We start from the raw sequence: 17,763 nt of genomic DNA on the forward strand, positions 1-17,763 counted from the left end.
CTCAACAGATGCTGTGGTCAGAACCACCAGGGCCCTCCAAACACGGGTCGGTGAGGGCTCTGGGAGGGACCCTCCCCCCCTCCCCCCCCCCCCCCCCCCCCCCCCCCCAGCACGACCCACACTACCAGTGGCTCAGATCCGACATTTGTCGGCTGGGACAGAAACTCCTGTGCCCGGGCCACCAACAGCCGTGTGGGCAGTTGGCCCCAGCCTCACAGGCTCCACCCAGTGGCCCTGGGAAAGCCGGAGCCCCCCCAAACTTCAGGGGCGGCCACTGGTTCCTGACATGGTACAGGCCTCTAAGGGCTGGTCCCATCCCCCGCTGCGTCACGGGCCCCCCGACCCCAGCCCGAGGCACCAGAGCTCTGTCCTCTGTCACGTTCCAGACTCGGTGACGGATCGCGTGTGCCCTGAACACAGCTTAGCCCAGGACAGGGCCCGCCCGTCTTCCGAGAGGAGAGGGGACGCTTGGGGACCCTGGTGGACTCGTCCATCCTTCACGGAAGACAAGAGAGAACGCATCTCCGTGGCAGACGGCAGACACCCAACCCGCCAGAGGGACGGTGGGAAATCCTCCCAAACCAGCGTTTGGGATCCCAACGGTCATCTGTCCAGCCGCTCACGGAGTTGATGGTGCCGAGCAGGCCCAACCTGGGCGCGGCCCGGGGGGTCCACAGTCTCGTAAAGGGCCGGGCACCCGGCTCCCCGGGGCCTTGTCCCGTGCAGCCTCACGTCGGCCAGCTCTTGTACGCACGTCACACCGACCTTTTCATCGAGGAAAGCGGACGGACAGACAATGGCAGACGGCCCGCACCCCTGGGCCCCTCCTTCATCTACGTAGCACACTGTGGATTTCCACTACGTGACGGGGTCACCAACACGAACGCCACACTCGTGCACGCCCTGCCCGACTCCCGGGAAACCTCCTGGGTGATGGAGGGGGCTCCCAGAGCAGAGCAGCACGGCCGGGGCCGGGGCTGGGGTGTCTCGCGGCGGGGACGCGGGCAGGGCTGTGACAGAGGCCGCCACGCATCCGCCATCTGCTCTCCTGCAGAGACTTCTCCCGGTGCCAGTCGGCACTTCCACAGAGCCCACCTGCGGCCCCCGCGGCCCAGCGTGACAGATGGGACACAGGCGGCTCCTGGGTGAGCCAGGAGTGAAGCCTTTGGGGGCAAGGCGGCAGACGCGACCCCTGAGAGAGGGCACGGAGCACGCGGGACTGCACGGACGGGGGCGGCAGGCCTGGTGGGACCCCGACTCCGCACGGACAGGCAGACACACGCAGCAGGGTGCCTGTACCCACAGGCCCAAGCAGGGAGGGCGGTCCCGTGACCCACAGGGCACGCAGTGGGGGCTCACCGCCACAGGACGGGCACAGCCCCGGCAGGAGGAAGACAGACGTGGGGTCCCGGGTGAATAGGAAAGGAGCTGAGTGCAGCAGGAGGGTCTCCCGAGGACCCCGCCCCCCAATGTCTGTGTCCCGCCTGGGTTCCAGAAGATCGGACTCGGGGAGCGAAGAAATCACAATCTGCTGGGTGCGGGCGGCCCCGCCGAGTTTCGGGGCTACTTGTGAGTGACCCCCGCACACACAGTCCTGAGCGCGACCAACCAGGAGAACAGAAGCTCCCTTTCATTCCAGAGCCCTTTCCGGAAGCACGGTAAAGAGGCAGGGCGTTCCTGCTGGAGTGAAGGAGACGTCACACGAGCCTCCACACCCCCGAAGCGAGGGCCCCCGAAAGGACCCGTAAGCCCTGCGGCGCGAATCAGTGCAACTTACGAGCACAGGACTGCCGCCGTCAGCCGAGGGGCCTGGGCAACACGGGGAAACTGAGGCGAGACACGGTTTTTTCCGGGGCAGCTGCTGTGCATCTCCAGTCCACTGGGTGGGTGTGGGCTGCAGAGTTCAACAAGGGAGGGTCTGCTAACCAGTTAGGACCAAAAACCAATTTAACTAGTCCTTAGGCCGCTGAGCACAGGTCGGAAGCTGGGACCAGACGGCAGGGGAGGAATGTGGCCGCCAGTCCCCAGGGACCTCGGACTTGGGGCCTCAGCCTTCCCATTTGATGAAGAAAGGCCGCCCTGGGGAGGAACTTCACACCCTCCCCGCAGGTTGGGCCAGGAAGCCCCATCCTCTGGCCAGCACGGGTTGCCCCCGACCTGAGGCCCCCCACTTCTGAGAGCCAGCGGGTATGGCAGTCCCCAGCCCCTCCCCACAGGATGCAGAGCCAGGCCTGGGGGGGGGGGTGCTCTCCCTGCCTGGACACGCCCCACATTTGCTCACCGTGTGAGCTCCCAGAGGAGGCCACCGGGCCAAAGAACAAGGGAACGTCGCCCAGTACTCGCAAGCAAATGATGGGGTGACACGAGGGTGTGGCTGGCGTGGCCCTTTCCCTCAGCGAACCAGCCCGGCCAGCCCGCGCCCGCCCCCCACCAGGCCTCCGGGCGCTCTGGGTAACGGAGGCAGCAGCGTCTGGATGGTCTGGGGCTCTGGAGCGGCAGGCAGGGGCTACCAGCCTGCTTGGCACACACCTGGACAGCCTCCTTCAACAGCAGGGCTGGGGCGGGAGGGTCCTCAGGCCCCACGAGACCCAGCCCCCCGCCCTCTGCCCTCGAGTCCAGCCCTGGCTCTGCCCAGGGCACCTGGGAGTTGTGCTGGGGCCTGAGGCAGGAAGGACCGCCACCTTGGGCGGCTCTGTAGGGAGCCCGCGCCCAGGGGGCCCGAGGGGCAGGAAGCACATTCTGGCCCCCCCTCCCCCCGCACAGGTGGGGGACCAAGGCCTTGAACGCATCAGGGTCTTTTTTACAGATGAGAGGCCTTTGCAATGACCACAATCCCACCCCCTTCAGTGACCCAATGACGGCTGTGCCGTGTCCTGTAGCTGTTGCGACAAAGCTGTGGTGACAGAACAGCACATGCGTATTTTCTTAACAGTCAGAAGTCAGCACGACCCGGCTCCCTTCCGGAGGCTCCAGCAGAGTCCGCTTCCTGCCTTGTCCAGCCTCCGGAGGCACCCACGCCCCTCAGCTCGTGGCCCCTCGGCCGCCCGCATGGCCAGTGGTGCCCAGTCCCTCCCCCGCCCCCTCCCTCCGACCGCCGCTCTGCCTCCACGGCCCTGTGTCCCGACTCTGCCTCCCCTGTCCTCGTCAGGACACTAGGGTTACACATAGCCCCCGCTCCCCCCCAGAGCCATGTCCCCCCGTCGAGGGCCTTAACACTCCCACACGTTCCTTCCCACTACGCACGGCAGCGTTCACACGTTCTGCGGACGGGACATGGGTGTCTCTGGAGACTGTCACTCGCCGGGCAACGTATGCCATGGGAAGCAGAAGATAAATGAGTCTTAAATGTGGGGACGTTAGGTGTCCAGAATGCCATCTGTCCTCTCACGGGCGGGCGGGGCCGTTCCCTGGCCCGGGGTCGGGGCCGCGGGGAGGGGGGCCCAAGTCTGTTTAAAATGTCAGATTGCCCCATGATGACACATAAGTCTGTGTTAGGATGGTGCTTTCTCCCATCCGGTTCCAAACCTCCGGCGGCATTCTTAATTATTTTCACAACGCAAGGCTATGAATGTGGAACATCGTGGACTCTGAGTCAGCCCTGGCCCTGGGGGTGGAGGCTCCTTTTAGCCAGAAAACAGGAAGATCCAGGCTGCATCCAGCTGGGTCCCCCTGAGTACCGTGGGGAGACAAGACTGAAATGCCAGGGCCCAAGACGACCAGAGGTCACCGCCACCATTGTCTGCTACAGTGGGCGTGTCGTGACCCCACAGCATGACGACGATTAGCCTCAGGCCCAGAGAAGGGACCCAAGCCACGGCCAGGACCTTGCAGCAGAGCAGGAGGGCCTGGGGCCCTGGGGGGCACCTGCACTCAGAGGGGTCCCTCCTCCTCCTAGAGGCCAAGAGGCTCGGGGGGCGGAAACGGTTCAGCACCAGGCACAGACTTGCTTAGGGTGGCGAGAAGCTCTTCCGTGGAAACAATTATTTATGTTAGAAAAAGCCCCTCGCAGCTCCCAGCTGGCTCCAGGGGGCACCTGCCCGCCTCCAATCCCCCCTAGAGGATTTCCCAGGGGGCCTGCAGGTGTCCGAACCGGGGGGCCTACAGGGCAGCCCTGGGGCGAAGGCAGCGGTGTGTGACTTCCGAGGGGACTTGACCTTCCTGGGGACCCAGGGCAGGGGAGAGGCCCAAAGGTGAGTTGCGGTGAGCGCAGGCCGAGATGACAAGACAGGAAGGGGCTGAACGTTCCCCTGCCCGCTCCCCAGACGGCACTCCATCAGGCTTGGTCCAGATTTACAAGCACAGACGGGCCCTGGTCCAGGAAGCTCACTGGCTCACAAGGAACAAGAGACTGTCTCAGCAGGAGGATTTTTTCAAAATACAGCAGCACGGTAACAAGATCCGACAAGCAGAGGCAGGTCAGCGGCCCTGAGCCCTCGGAGGGGACATGCGGGTGGGCGTGGCGGCCAGGGCGGGCACACTGGGAGGGCTGGGGGGGAGTGGGAGACTCTAATAGACTCGATCACTTCAGCAGACACAGCCCACCTTCTGGTAAGAAACGCAAAACCACATCCTGCTCTCGATGCACCCAGTCCCTCCTCCCAGGCCCCTCCAGACCTCAGGGTGGAAGCCATCCCCACCGCGGTCCCCTGGGCCCAGCGAGGCGTTATCAGACACATCCCGGAGGGCTGACATGCGATGTGCACTCAATGAAGGAATGTCCCACTAAACCCCGCAGAGCCCCACTGTCCTCCCCACTGTCCCAGGTCAGACCCAGAGGCACAGAGAGGGTGAGTAGCCTGTCCAAGGTCACACAGCACTCAGGGTCAGTGCTGCAACGAACACCTGGGGCCTGGGCTCTCAACCATCGCCGTAAACAGGGTCCCACCCACAAAGGCAAAGTGGACAGCCAGGCCACCCAGCCGCCAGCTGCAACAGTCCGGGATTGAGTGACTCTGTAATAGCTTTCTCCAAGGACTAGCTAGCCCCAAGTCCATGCCCACGAAGGCAGAGTTAAGACGGCACCAGCTCACATGAAGCACGTGGCCCTCCCACGTGCACTGGTTACGGCCTTGGACACCTTTACCCACAGAATCCTCACTACTTTTCCTATCCCTGCTGTACGGACGAGCCCGGTGTGGTCCCCGAGCGATGCCGTCCAACTAGAGGAACAGGCCATAAAAATTAGGGAAAAAATAACCCCGTGCCTCAAGAAACACCACGTCCCCGGTTAGGGCCGACCTCAAAGCAGGAAACGCGCCACGTGCTCCCATCTGCAGCAGACGGAAGCGACGAGGGGACCGGGCACCACAGAGCACGGACACCAGGGGCAACCCGGCGGCAGCCAGCCCACCCACCTCGCTAGCAACTGAAAACTCGCAGACTGGGACACTGACGTGACTTCTTCCCGTTTATCAAATTAGCAAGACTCTCAAAGTGACAGCGCACAGAGCCGGAGAGCCGCTCGTCTGGAGGGACGCCCCCCCGCCCCGAGGGGCCCGCGCTCGGCCCCAACACAGCCCCGCACTCAGCCCTGCACTCAGCTCCAACCACTGCCCTGCGCTCAGCCCCAACCACAGCCCCCAACTCAGCCCCAACCACAGCCCTGCACTCAGCCCCCCACTCAGCCCCAGCCACAGCCCCGCACTCAGCCCTGCACTCAGCCCTACACTCAGCCCCACACTCAGCCCCAACCATAGCCCTGCACTCAGCCCCGCACTCAGCCCTGCACTCAGCCCTGCACTCAGCCCCACACTCAGCCCCAACCACAGCCTCGCACTCAGCCCCAACCACAGTCCTGCACTCAGCCCCCCACTCAGCCCCAGCCACAGCCCCGCACTCAGCCCTGCACTCAGCCCCACACTCAGCCCCAGCCACAGCCCTGCACTCAGCCCCAGCCACAGACCCGCACTTAGCCCTGCACTCAGCACTACACTCAGCCCCACACTCAGCCCCAACCACAGCCTCGCACTCAGCCCCAACCATAGCCCTGCACTCAGCCCCGCACTCAGCCCTGCACTCAGCCCTGCACTCAGCCCCACACTCAGCCCCAACCACAGCCTCGCACTCAGCCCCAACCAGAACCCTCCACTCAACCCTGCACTCAGCCCCAGCCACAGCCCCGCACTCAGCCCTGCACTCAGCCCCGCACTCAGCCCTACACTCAGCCCCACACTCAGCCCCAACCACTGCCCTGCACTCAGCCCCAACCACAGCCCCCAACTCAGCCCCAACCACAGCTCTGCACTCAGCCCTGCACTCAGCCCCGCACTCAGCCCCAGCCCCCCACTCAGCCCCAACCACAGCCCTGCACTCAGCCCCCCACTCAGCCCCAGCCACAGCCCCGCACTCAGCCCCCCACTCAGCCCCGCACTCAGCCCTACACTCAGCCCCACACTCAGCCCCAACCACTGCCCTGCACTCAGCCCCAACCACAGCCCCCCAACTCAGCCCCAACCACAGCCCTGCACTCAGCCCCACACTCAGCCCCAACCACTGCCCTGCACTCAGCCCCAACCATAGCCCTGCACTCAGCCCCGCACTCAGCCCTGCACTCAGCCCTGCACTCAGCCCCACACTCAGCCCCAGCCCCCCACTCAGCCCCAACCACAGCCCTGCACTCAGCCCCCCACTCAGCCCCAGCCACAGCCCCGCACTCAGCCCTGCACTCAGCCCCGCACTCAGCCCTACACTCAGCCCCACACTCAGCCCCAACCACTGCCCTGCACTCAGCCCCAACCACAGCCCCCCAACTCAGCCCCAACCACAGCCCTGCACTCAGCCCCACACTCAGCCCCAACCACTACCCTGCACTCAGCCCCAACCATAACCCTGCACTCAGCCCCGCACTCAGCCCTGCACTCAGCCCTGCACTCAGCCCCGCACTCAGCCCAGCACTCAGCCCCACACTCAGCCCCAACCACTGCCCTGCATTCAGCCCCAAACACAGCCCTGCACTCAGCCCCGCACTCAGCCCTGCACTCAGCCCTGCACTCAGCCCCACACTCAACCCCAACCACTGCCCTGCACTCAGCCCTGCACTCAGCCCTGCACTCAGCCCCAGCCCCAGCCCCACACTCAGCCCTGCACTCAGCCCCGCACTCAGCCCTGCACTCAGCCCCGCACTCAGCCCCAACCACAGCCCTGCACTCAGCCCTGCACTCAGCCCCACACTCAACCCCAACCACTGCCCTGCACTCAGCCCTGCACTCAGCCCCAGCCCCAGCCCCACACTCAGCCCTGCACTCAGCCCTGCACTCAGCCCCACACTCAACCCCAACCACAGCCCTGCACTCAGCCCTGCACTCAGCCCTGCACTCAGCCCCAGCCCCAGCCCCACACTCAGCCCTGCACTCAGCCCCGCACTCAGCCCTGCACTCAGCCCCGCACTCAGCCCCAGCCCCCCACTCAGCCCCAACCACAGCCCTGCACTCAGCCCCGCACTCAGCCCTGCACTCAGCCCCGCACTCAGCCCTGCACTCAGCCCCAACCACAGACCCGCACTCAGCCCTGCACTCAGCCCCAACCACAGACCCGCACTCAGCCCTGCACTCAGCCCTGCACTCAGCCCTGCACTCAGCCCCACACTCAGCCCCAACCACTGCCCTGCACTCAGCCCCAACCATAGCCCTGCACCCAGCCCCGCACTCAGCCCCGCACTCAGCCCCGCACTCAGCCCTGCACTCAGCCCCAACCACAGACCCGCACTCAGCCCTGCACTCAGCCCCAGCACGGGCCAGCTCTAGAGGTGACAACACAGAGCGCTAAACGAAGCTCTTTCCTGCCTCGGGATGGAGGTCACACCTGGGGAGGCACTTGGGGGCGAACCTCCGTGTCTTTCTTGGCAGGCAGGGTGCCTTGCCTACAGAAGGTGCTCAAAAATGCACATGGGAGGGAGGAAGTCACTCGATGAATGGACAAGAGGCTAGGTGACTGGGCTCACCCGGACGAACCCAGCAGAGTGACCAGCAGGGCCTTGGCACCCAGTGACTCCCAGCCCTGGACCACCCAGAGGCAAGTAAGCTTTCCGAGGTCCCGCACTGATGCCAACCCCCCACCCTCAGCCCCCAGACCCCCAGCAGGGAAGTAGCCCACTGGGCGGGTTGGGTCTCTGCCACCCAGAGGGCCCGCCAAGGGATCTGGGAACGTTACTCCTCTCCCCACATGCCCCCTGCCTGCCCTTCCCAACAGCACAGGCTGGGGACCACACTCTCCACCAGGCACTGAATCCATGATTCCTTCCAAGGTGAGGTCCCTGGTTGGATAAATGGAAATGTGGAGAAAGGTCTCCCTTTGTCCTGGAGGTCTGGGGCGCCTGGGTCAGGTCCCTGCAGAGGTGCGGCCAGCCTCCCGCTCCCGAGCAGACGAACCCGCGGCTCACGTTCCCAGGACGGCGACACTTGCTTTGCACAGGTAGGCGCCAAGGGGTGAAGCCACTGTTGAGCCGCGCCCTCCCTGCACCGCCTTCACACCAGCCCAAGTCACCCTGAAAGAGAAGAACACCTCTCGCCGCACACGGGTCCTGTGGCTCAAACCCAGGCCCTGCCACCAGAGGAGCAACCAAGGTCCCATGCCACATCTCGTCCCATCTCCTGGCCTGACGTCCCCCCCACCCCCCCACCCCCAGCCTCTGGCTCTGGCCAGACGTCCAATCCGAGGCAACGCCCTGAGAAGGTCAACCTGACCCCACAGGCAGTGCCATGCCCTACCCCAAAGCCCCCTGGTCCTCCAGAAACCAGGCGTGGCCTAAAGCCTCATCACCACCTAGCTCAGTGCGGGGAGCCCCTGTCTTGCCCTGGTCACAGGGGATCAATCAGCCCAGAGTGACCCCGCGTGCTGGCACAAAATCCCAAAATGACGTACGCGCCTGCGAACAGGTTCTCCTTTCTGGGGCTCTCGCGAAGCAGCCAGGGAGGCCATGCCGGGGAGGCAGGCGGAGCGCAGGACCGGCCTGCAACCCCGCATGTCATCTGACTCAGCACTTCTGTGATCAAAAGCTCCTTCCGACAGCCCCTCTGCCCGGGCCCAGACCCTCCGGTCCGGATCATCACCCCTCGTCCAGCCACAGCTGAGCCTCTGTGCACCCCCTGCACACACCGGGCAGTGTGGGGGGCAGGACGCAGAGGGCCCGGTGCAGCGCAAGGACGTGGTGTGCGGCCGAAAGACGGCTTATAACACGACCACGTGTGCTCACGGCACTTGGAAAGAGCAGCTCCAAGAGGGGAGGGACCCCAGGCGTGGAGCAGGGTGGGGCATGGGGGGCCGAGGGCCTGGCGCGGGGCTAGTCCCAGGCCCTGAACCACCGGGAGGGGAGGCCACGGAGGCTCAGAGCACACTGGAGTCATTCGGAACCACCACCGCCAAAGTGAATAATCTCAGAAGCACACCAAACAGGCTTTTGAATTTCCCACTGCTTTACCCGCCCCCCCCCCACTCCCCAAGGACAGCATCGAGTTTCTGTGAGTTTTCCGTGTCGGGTCCTGTGACATCCACTTGTATCGACTGAGCCTGGAGCCTGGTTCCCTGGAGAGGGGTCCCCACATCAGGGGACCCAGTCTGGCTCTCCCTCACAGAACGGTGACCCAGAGCCTCACGGGGCCGACAGCAGAGCTAACATGGGTGACCGGAGCTGCCGATGGGCCTGTGCCGCGGGCAGCGGCTGGCCCACGGCAGGCAGAGCGGGGCTGGGGCCGCTCGTCAACCACAGCGGGCAGCTAGGCCGACCCACACCCTCACCTGATCCCTGAGAGCTGGCGGCCACCCCCCCCCCATCCTGGACCCCACCCCTCGGTGGACCAGCCCTTCCCAGCGAGCCTCAGGCCACAAGAGAGGGGGAGGCTCACTGCACATCGCGTCACGAGATGGGTTTTGCCCCATTTCGCCCCTCACCAGCTGGAAGGCACCAGGGCGGCCTAGGGTCCCCAGTGCGTGTTCGTCACCAGGCCCCGCAGGGTCCCAGCGTGCCCTGACCTCCCCGCGTGGAAAACCTAATGGATCGCCTTCGGGGGGTGGGGGGACAGCACCTTCCTGAAGAGCAGCAGCTAGGCCAGCGCGGCCCCGCGTGGACGCTGAGCACGGGGGCGTCACCGAGACTCCTCCCTTGGGCGACACACGACTGCAGCTGCCCCTCCCAGCCTGGCTGCCCCCTGTGGCCCTGGGGCTGTCCTGGGGGCAGCGTCAGCGCTCACCCCAGACACGGAGGGGGCGGGACACCCCACCCAGGGCCCCTCCAGCTCCCCCAGTGGCCCAGAGAACCAAGCCTTTTCAACACTTTGGGAGGAACTAGAGCACTAGTGTGCACACGCACACGTGCGAGTGTGGGCTGTGTGTGCCCGCGTGCGAGTGTGGGGTGTGTGTGCCTGCGTGCGAGTGTGGGGTGTGTGTGCCTGCGTACGTGCATGTGCGCGTGAGTGTATGTGTGCGCGTATGTGTTTGTGATACATGCACACGCGTCCATGTGTGTATGCACACGTGTGCACACGCATTTGTGCGTGCATGCACCCTGACATGTAAGCACCTTCTCTAAGGTGAAGCGAGGGGGGCAGGGCTCTCAGGCGCCCTCACTCCGGGTGGGGTCAGTGTCACTCCTTCTAGGTTTTCTTGCACAGGACTTTCCCCTCTCCTCCTTCGTTTAAAGGAAAACAGGAGTACCCTGAAAAACGAGTTCTGCGGAAATTCAAAACTATCTTATGAAGTCCCGCACCTGAACCCTGAAGACTCCCCGGCAGATGAGAGGACCAGGCCCTAAATACAGGCTGCTCTGGGCCGAGCATTTCCCACCTGCGTGGGCCCAACGGTTACCGTGTGAGGTACTGTGCCCTCAGGATGACGGACGCTCAAAGACCCTGGGGCCCACAGGGTGTCGGCTGTGTCTTCTTCAAACCCAGGCCCCTTGTAGGGCCACCGAGGGACCGTGAGCTTCGTGTGCGAGCCCAAGTGGTGACAAGGGGTGGGACCCATGGGCTGAGGGCAGGGCGACGTCTGACAGAGCCAGATGCCAAGGCCAGAGACAAGAGGTGTGGATGGAGACCAGGGTCCTGGAGACCCTGCGAACGCCTGCCACACTCAGTCCTTGTCCACAGCCCTGACTCGTGACTCACAAACACTTCCGAACGTCCACCCCCCCCCCCCCGCCCCCAACCAGGAGAGCAGGCCTGCCGGCAGCACTGAGCTCCGGGGTCACAGATGGCTTGGCCCACAGTGCCACCAGGTTTCTAGTTATGGGGGAATGCACAAACCATTTAACAGCATCAGAATCATGACCAACCCTTAGACAAAACAGCAGGAGGCTCTCCTCTGGGAGGGAGGGGTCAGGTGCAGCAGAGACGTGGAAAAATGCATCATTTTTGGTCAGAAAAAAATGTGCGAATCAGCAAACCGGGCCTCAACCTTTAATTCCCAAGGATGATTTTAAAGGGTTTCTAGAAGAAATTGAGCCTCTGCTAAATTAGGATTTCACACACATTAGCTCTTCTCCAGTAACACCCAGAGGGGGCGATTATTATCCCATTTCAAGGGGACTTAGTCCCAGCCGGGAGGAACCCGCGTTCCCGCTGAGCCGGCTTCCTGCTTTAACCTCCAGAGTGAGAAAAGGCTGAGCTCCATCAGCGGCCTTCCTTCCTCCCCAGAGGATCTGAGACTGCAGCGACCTCACTGCAGCCGCAGTAGCGGGCAGAAGACTAAGCAGGTTCCCCACCATCACTACCCTCAGAACCCCCAAGTCCACCTTACATCCCACCCTTAGAGCTCAAGATCGCAGCTCCCCAAAGCTTACTGACATAACATTATATTGTTTCCACTCTACGGCCAACAGCCAGCAACCTGGATTGCAGACTTGATTACAAAGTTTCATAAACTGGGGGCTGGGAACTCCAGGGTCAGATTATAGAAGAGGCGCCAGGCTCACAAATTCCAGCACTTGCAGCCCTGGTCTGGTCCCTGTGCACACACGGTGCAGCCCAGGGGACAGCCCCTGAAGCCGGGAGGGTGGTTGGTAAGAACCGGGGACAGGAAGGGGTGTGGAGACAAACTTGTCCCCTAAAAGGAGACGGAGTTAACCCAGAGTTAACCCAGCTGGGGAACAAACAGGTGCTCCCTGCAGAGCTAGTCATGAGCGGTTACTTTTTAAAAAGGTCTCTGCTGCTGTGTAACCTGGTGACTCCACCAACTGGAAACAATGAAGCAAACTATTCTCTTCCTCTCTCTCCAGGCCCGACCCTCCTTCCTGGCCAGCTGCGGCCAGCAGGTGTGTTGCTGCCCCGTGATCGCAGTCAACATTCTCCCACTTTCCCTCCGACCTGGAGAAGAGGGCGGCTCGCACGGCATTCCACTTCCACCTGTGACAAAACGCCGGGCTCTCTCGGGGTGGGGGGGCACCCCCTTCCTCCCGCGCCACCTCCTCCCGGCCTTTGTTGGGCCAGTTGGGAAGACGACCTGGCCGACCGCGTGGCAGGGGCCGGGGTCCCGGAGCTGGCGGCACAGGCGGTCTGAGGGCGGCTGGAACAGCGTCCCTGCGCATGGGCTGCGGCCCACGCGGGAAAAGCCACGGGTGCCGGCCAAGCCCTGGGCTTCTGAGCATTGTTCCCGGCCGCGGCCGGCGCTGGCGCTCGGCCGCATCAAAGGGGACCGCGCGCAACCCGACACCCTGGCGGGCGCGGGGACAGAGGCCTGGCGGCCCTGGCGGCGCACAAAGGCTGGCCCTGGGAAATCCGGACAGTTTCGCCTCAACAGGTTGGAAACCGACGACGGCGGCGCTCGGCTCTGCAGCGCCTGCCCCAGAGACCTGCCGGAGCCCGCGCGGTCACTCCCAGGCCCGGGGGCGCGACCCACTGCGGCCGTGCTGGCGCCGGGAGGGACGAGCCTGGTGACGGTGACACAGGCCCGGCGGGCCGGCGGCTGCTGACCTGCGTCTCCGGAGCCCGTGCGCGTGGACCGGCCGCCACCGCGACCACGGCCCGGGCCCCTCGTTGGCCCTCGGCCGGCAGCGCGGTCGGCCAAGCGCGCCAACCTCCCGGCGGAGTCGCCAAGTTTGGTCAGGACGCCAGGGGCTCGGGGACCGGACGGTCCGCACTGCCCTCGGCCCAGCCCGGTCTCGGCCCCGCGGCGCGCCGCCCAAGAATGAATGGCCGACGCAGGACACTCGGGACACACGGCCTCGGCCTGACCCCGTCCCCCTCCGCTCGCCCCCCGCCCGCCACCTGCGCGCGTGGGAGGAGCCGGGCGGCCTCCCGGGAACCAAGCCGAGATGCGCTGGGGGTGAGGCCGCCGCCGCCTGGACCGGCCGGAGACTCGCACGAAGCGCGGATGGCGGGGGACCGGCCCGGGGAACCAACCTTCGCGTCCCCCCTCCCCCCGCTGCCCCCGGGTCTTACCTGGGTCCGCGGAGGCCGCGCGGACCCCGAGCAGCAGGACCAGGGGGGCGAGCACGTCCAGGAGGCTCCGCGGCCGCGGCCGCAGCCAGGGCCACCTGCGGGCGACAGGCCACAGGTCACAGGTTAGGGCGCCGCGCGCGTCCACCGCCCGCCCGTGCGCCCCGCTGCCCCTGTCCACCCCGCACCTCGGCGCCATGCTCGGCCGGCCGGACCGTCAGCGCCGCGGATGCTGCGGGCTCCGCAGCGGTGCGCCCTCGGCCAGCCGCGCTCCGGCCGCAGGGGACGGACAGGGGCGGGGCGGGGCGGGGCGGTGGGCCGGGGGCGCAGGGACGGGCAGCGGCGGGGCGGGGCGCGGGGGCGGGGCGCGGGGGACCGGCTGGGACGAGGCGGGGACCTAGTGGGGCGGAGCCATGGGCGGCTGGGGGCGGTGTGACGGGCAGGGGAGGAGCGGGGACCCGGCGGGGCGGGGCCGGGGGCGCGGGGACCCGCAGGGGAGGAGCCGGGACCCGGCGGGGTGCGGGGTCGCGGGGCGCCGGGTCGGACCGGGGTGCCGGGCTGGCGGCGGTTAGGCGGGGACAAACACGGCGCGGAGTGGGATGCGGGCCCGGAACCGAGTGACCCGCCGCTGCCCCGAGTCCTGGCTGCTTCTCCCCGCTCCCGCCCCCGGTCCCCAGTGCTCGAGGCCCGCCCGCGCCCCCGTTCCGAAGGAAGCCGCCTCCGGCCGCTGCCCGCGGCTGCACGTGGGGTCCCGGCTCCAAACGAGGCAAGGTCACGGGACACGCAGCGTGTCAACAGGCGTTTATGCGGGGAGGCGGGCGATTTGAACAAAGACGTTTATTGCCACGGACGGCGAATGGAGGCGGAGGAAGCTGAACTCCTGTCCGGGCCTCGTGGGCGCAGTGGCCGCGTCGTGGTGGCCCCCCCAGCCTGGCTGCCTCCAGGGGCGCGGGCCCAGGACAGTAGCACTCTCCTCCAGGCTCCACTGCCCGCCTCCTGCGGTGTCTCTCTCACCCACAGAGCCCTCTGTGTCCCCCCACTCCTGTGGGTTTCTGCCCCCGGGAACAGGCCTAGAGCACCCCTTTCCTTGCTGGGGTCCAGCTGCCCCTCTCCAGAGCCTTCCCCGGCTCCCTCTCCGAATTATGTCCCCTCCCCTTGCCCCTTCCTCTGGCCAGACCTTCAGAACCCGCCCCCCCCCCCCCCCCCCCCGCAGGCCTGCAGTTCCTTCCTCCAGCAGCTGTGCTTATGGGGTCCTGCCCTTGGAGGCACCCTAGAGACCCCTCCGTGCAACCGGAGAGCCCTTTATATCGACTTCCAAAGTAAACGCGCCTTTCCCTGGACCTGGGGCTCTCCCAGTTTGCAGAGAACAGAGCCCAGAGCCATTGCCCCTGGCTTAGTAACTTCTAGCTAAAAGTTCTGGGTCCACCCTCTTCCATACCTACTGGGCCCCTCTCTGGGTTGGGTGGAAAGGGCGCGGGTGGTCCATGGCAAGGGGAGAAATCAGTGGGAGGCTTGGGACCCACTCTTTTCAAAATGAAGAACAGAGTGGAGAAGAAATGATTAGTGCGTCCTGTTTTGTGAAAGTTTGTTTCACGAGCCTGCAGAGGGACGGGTGGGGTCCACGCAGGGGGTGTGTCTGCATCTGATGGCTGTTGGTGCAGCGGGGTGGGCGAGTCTGTGTGTGCATGTGCACTCGTGTGTGTGGTGTGTTCGCGTGTGCGGTAGGCATGAGCATCCTGGGTCCCGATGCATCCCTCCTGTGGCTCATGGCCCATCAGTCCTGTTTGTCCCCGCCTAACCGCCGCCAGCCCGGCACCCCAGTCCGACCCGGCACCCCATCCTTCTGTCTGCGGGCCCAGAGCCTTGCTCCCGGTGGGGTCTGAAGTGCAGGGTCTCATCTCTTCCTTGTCACCTGCCTGGCAGGCCCATCCTGCTTCCACCCAACCTGGACCATCCTTGCATCTTCTGGTCAGACGGCCAGCCTCTGCTTGTGTGACTGATGCTGGCCCTGGGGCCTGTCTGTGGCTCCAGGAGGTGGTGGCTGGAACAGTGGGGCCTGTGCTGGGTCCCTGCCCTGCACCAGTGGCTCGGGGTTCACTTCCCCTCTCCTTTTCTCTCTTCCAGGGCTCATCTCCCCTCCTCCCCTCTCCTCGCCTTCCTCCTCTCCCCTCCTCCCCTCCCCTCTCCTTCCTCCCCTCCTCCCCTCCCCTCCCCTCTCCTTCCTCCCCTCCCCTCCCCTCTCCTTCCTCCCCTCCCCTCCCCTCTCCTTCCTTCCCTCCCCTCCTCCCCTCCCCTCTCCTTCCTCCCCTCCCTTCCTCTCCTCCCCTCTCCTCTCCTCTTCCCTCCACCCCTTGCTTGCCCCTCCCCTCCCTTTCCTCTTCCCTCCCCCCTTTCCCTTCCCCTCCTTCTCCTCTCCTCTCCTCCCCTCCCCTCTCCTCCCCTCCCCTCCTTCCCTCTCCTCCCCTCTCCTCTTCCCTCCCCCTCCTCTCCCCTTCCTTCCCCTCTCCTCTCCTTTCCTCTCCTCTCCTCCTCCAGGATTCACCTCCTCCAGTTGGAACCCCCGAGGCAGAGAGGCAGAGAGGCAGAGATGAGCCCACCTTTGCAGGCTTTGGGGGGAAGGCCAGCCTCAAAGGGCATTCTGTGCAATGAAAGTGCTATTAACAGCAAAAAAGTACAAAAATAGGCTTTCTCCTCTGCAGCACTCATGATGGCTCAACTCATAGCTGTAAAAACACACTCTGCATCCTTTTCCCCCAGTTACTACGTTACCACAGGGTCATTGCTCTGCCGGTCCCATGGCATTCACATCTTTTTCCTATTAGAGACTTTTCCCTTTACGTGCAAGGGATATTCCCATGTGATCGATGTAGAAAAGACGGAAAATAGAAACATGCACAGGGGAGAGTAAGACCCCAGACCCGGTTCAGCTAACACCGTGCTGAGGGTCTTTCCTCCTCGTCCACAAAGACCCCCATCGGGTAGGACCAGTGCCCAGCCCCCAGGTGGGCCAACAGAAGTCAGCTCACCCCAAAGGATTGCCGGGTGCTGGGCTGCAGGCCTTCCGGGCAGCGGGGGAGGCCTGAGGGCGGTGGGGGCTCCGGGCGGGCGGGCTGAGGAGAGGCGGAGGGGCCCAAGACATGGGGCCTCCAGAGTGGAGGCCCTGGAGAGAGGGCCCGTGTGTGCACGGTCCTTGGACACACGTGGCAGGTTTGTGGGCGGCGTGCGTGGCGGCTGTGGACTTTAGAGACAGAACACGGGGAGCGGGCTGAAGGCCAGACGTGGCCGCTTTGTCTCTTTGTGTTATTTTGTGTCTCGTCCCACTGTGGCGGCCTTCGCGGTTTTATTCCACAGGGACAGGTGACGGAAATGACAGAGAAGTGCCGTGCTCGTCCCCAGCCGGCCCACGAAAGGCAGAGTGAGGGTCCAGCAGTTTCCAGCAGAGTGCTGGCCCCCATGCTCCGTCGACGGCCCCATCCACGGCTGAAAACAGGCTGGGGTTGTTTTTGTTTGTAGGCTGGTTTTGTTTTGCACTGACACACAGTGTTGGAAAACCAAAGGGGATTCTCTCGGGCAGGCCGTCGGGGTGGGGACCTGGGTGTGCGCAGGGAGAGAGACCCGGACAGACAGAGAGGGGCCACGGGCCAGGTGAGCCGAGCGAGGCCAGGGACGTGGAATAAACAGGACATGTGACCCCTACCAGGCCGTCCCTTCTCGTGCGCTGGGAAAGTAACTTCTCAGCAGGAAAGGAAGAAGCTGTGTGTTGGCAGAACAGGCCGTGGGAAGCACAGAGCGTGTCTGGTGCAGGGCCCCGCCCCACACTTCAGTCCCCTGGCCCGGGTCGCAGGGTTCCCCGCCCCCGCAGCCGTGTCCGCAGTGCAGCCGAACCACAGGCGTTCTGGCTGGGCCGACGACCGGCAGGGGCCCCACGCTCCGGCCTCCGTGGACTCCAAGTGCCCCACCTGTCACTTGGCCCCACTGCCCTCACCACCATAGAAGTGACGGCTTGTGTTTCCTGGTCCCCAGGCTCGCTGCCCACTCAGCCGCTCTGGACCCGGTGCCCAGCGGTGTGCCGTGGCGGCTCCCGGGGACCTCCGGTGGGTGCTCGGGTATCACCTGCCAAGTGTCAGACCAGGGGGCCAACTGCCTTTGGCCTGCGGGTCCCCGGCCGCCCGCTCGGCCTCGCCCAGGGAGGGCGGCTCCGAGGGACTCGAGGCCCTGGCCCGCTGACCCCGGGCAGCCGGGCGATGCGGCCCGTGGTCCATGGGGAGACTCCTCCTGGCAGAATTTGGGAACGGCCAGGGAATGGGGAGACATCCGCCAAAGGGAATGTTGCGCTCCCTGCGGAAATCTAACGAAACAAGAAGCAAAAGCGACTCACACCCAGGCGGCCAGCTGCTGT

At 65.0% G+C, this 17,763-nt stretch overlaps 1 protein-coding gene across 2 annotated transcripts in view; it reads right to left on the minus strand.

Annotated features, from left to right (window-relative positions):
• Positions 1 to 13,703, minus strand: part of COL18A1 (collagen type XVIII alpha 1 chain) — a 94,048-nt gene extending 80,345 nt beyond the window's left edge. The window contains exons 1-2 of one of the 2 annotated variants that reach the window (XM_045501113.1): positions 13,553 to 13,703; positions 13,368 to 13,462 (exon numbers count right to left, since the gene is read on the minus strand). In XM_045501113.1, coding sequence (XP_045357069.1) covers positions 13,368 to 13,462; positions 13,553 to 13,563 — 106 coding nt within the window. In that variant the 5' untranslated portion in view covers positions 13,564 to 13,703. The remainder of the gene's footprint in view (positions 1 to 13,367; positions 13,463 to 13,552) is intronic. The other variant, XM_045501112.1, reaches the window with a different exon arrangement.
• Positions 13,704 to 17,763: the final 4,060 nt, after the last annotated feature.

Source organism: Leopardus geoffroyi, chromosome C2, assembly GCF_018350155.1.
Source record: "Leopardus geoffroyi isolate Oge1 chromosome C2, O.geoffroyi_Oge1_pat1.0, whole genome shotgun sequence".
NCBI classification, from domain to species: Eukaryota; Metazoa; Chordata; class Mammalia; order Carnivora; family Felidae; genus Leopardus; species Leopardus geoffroyi.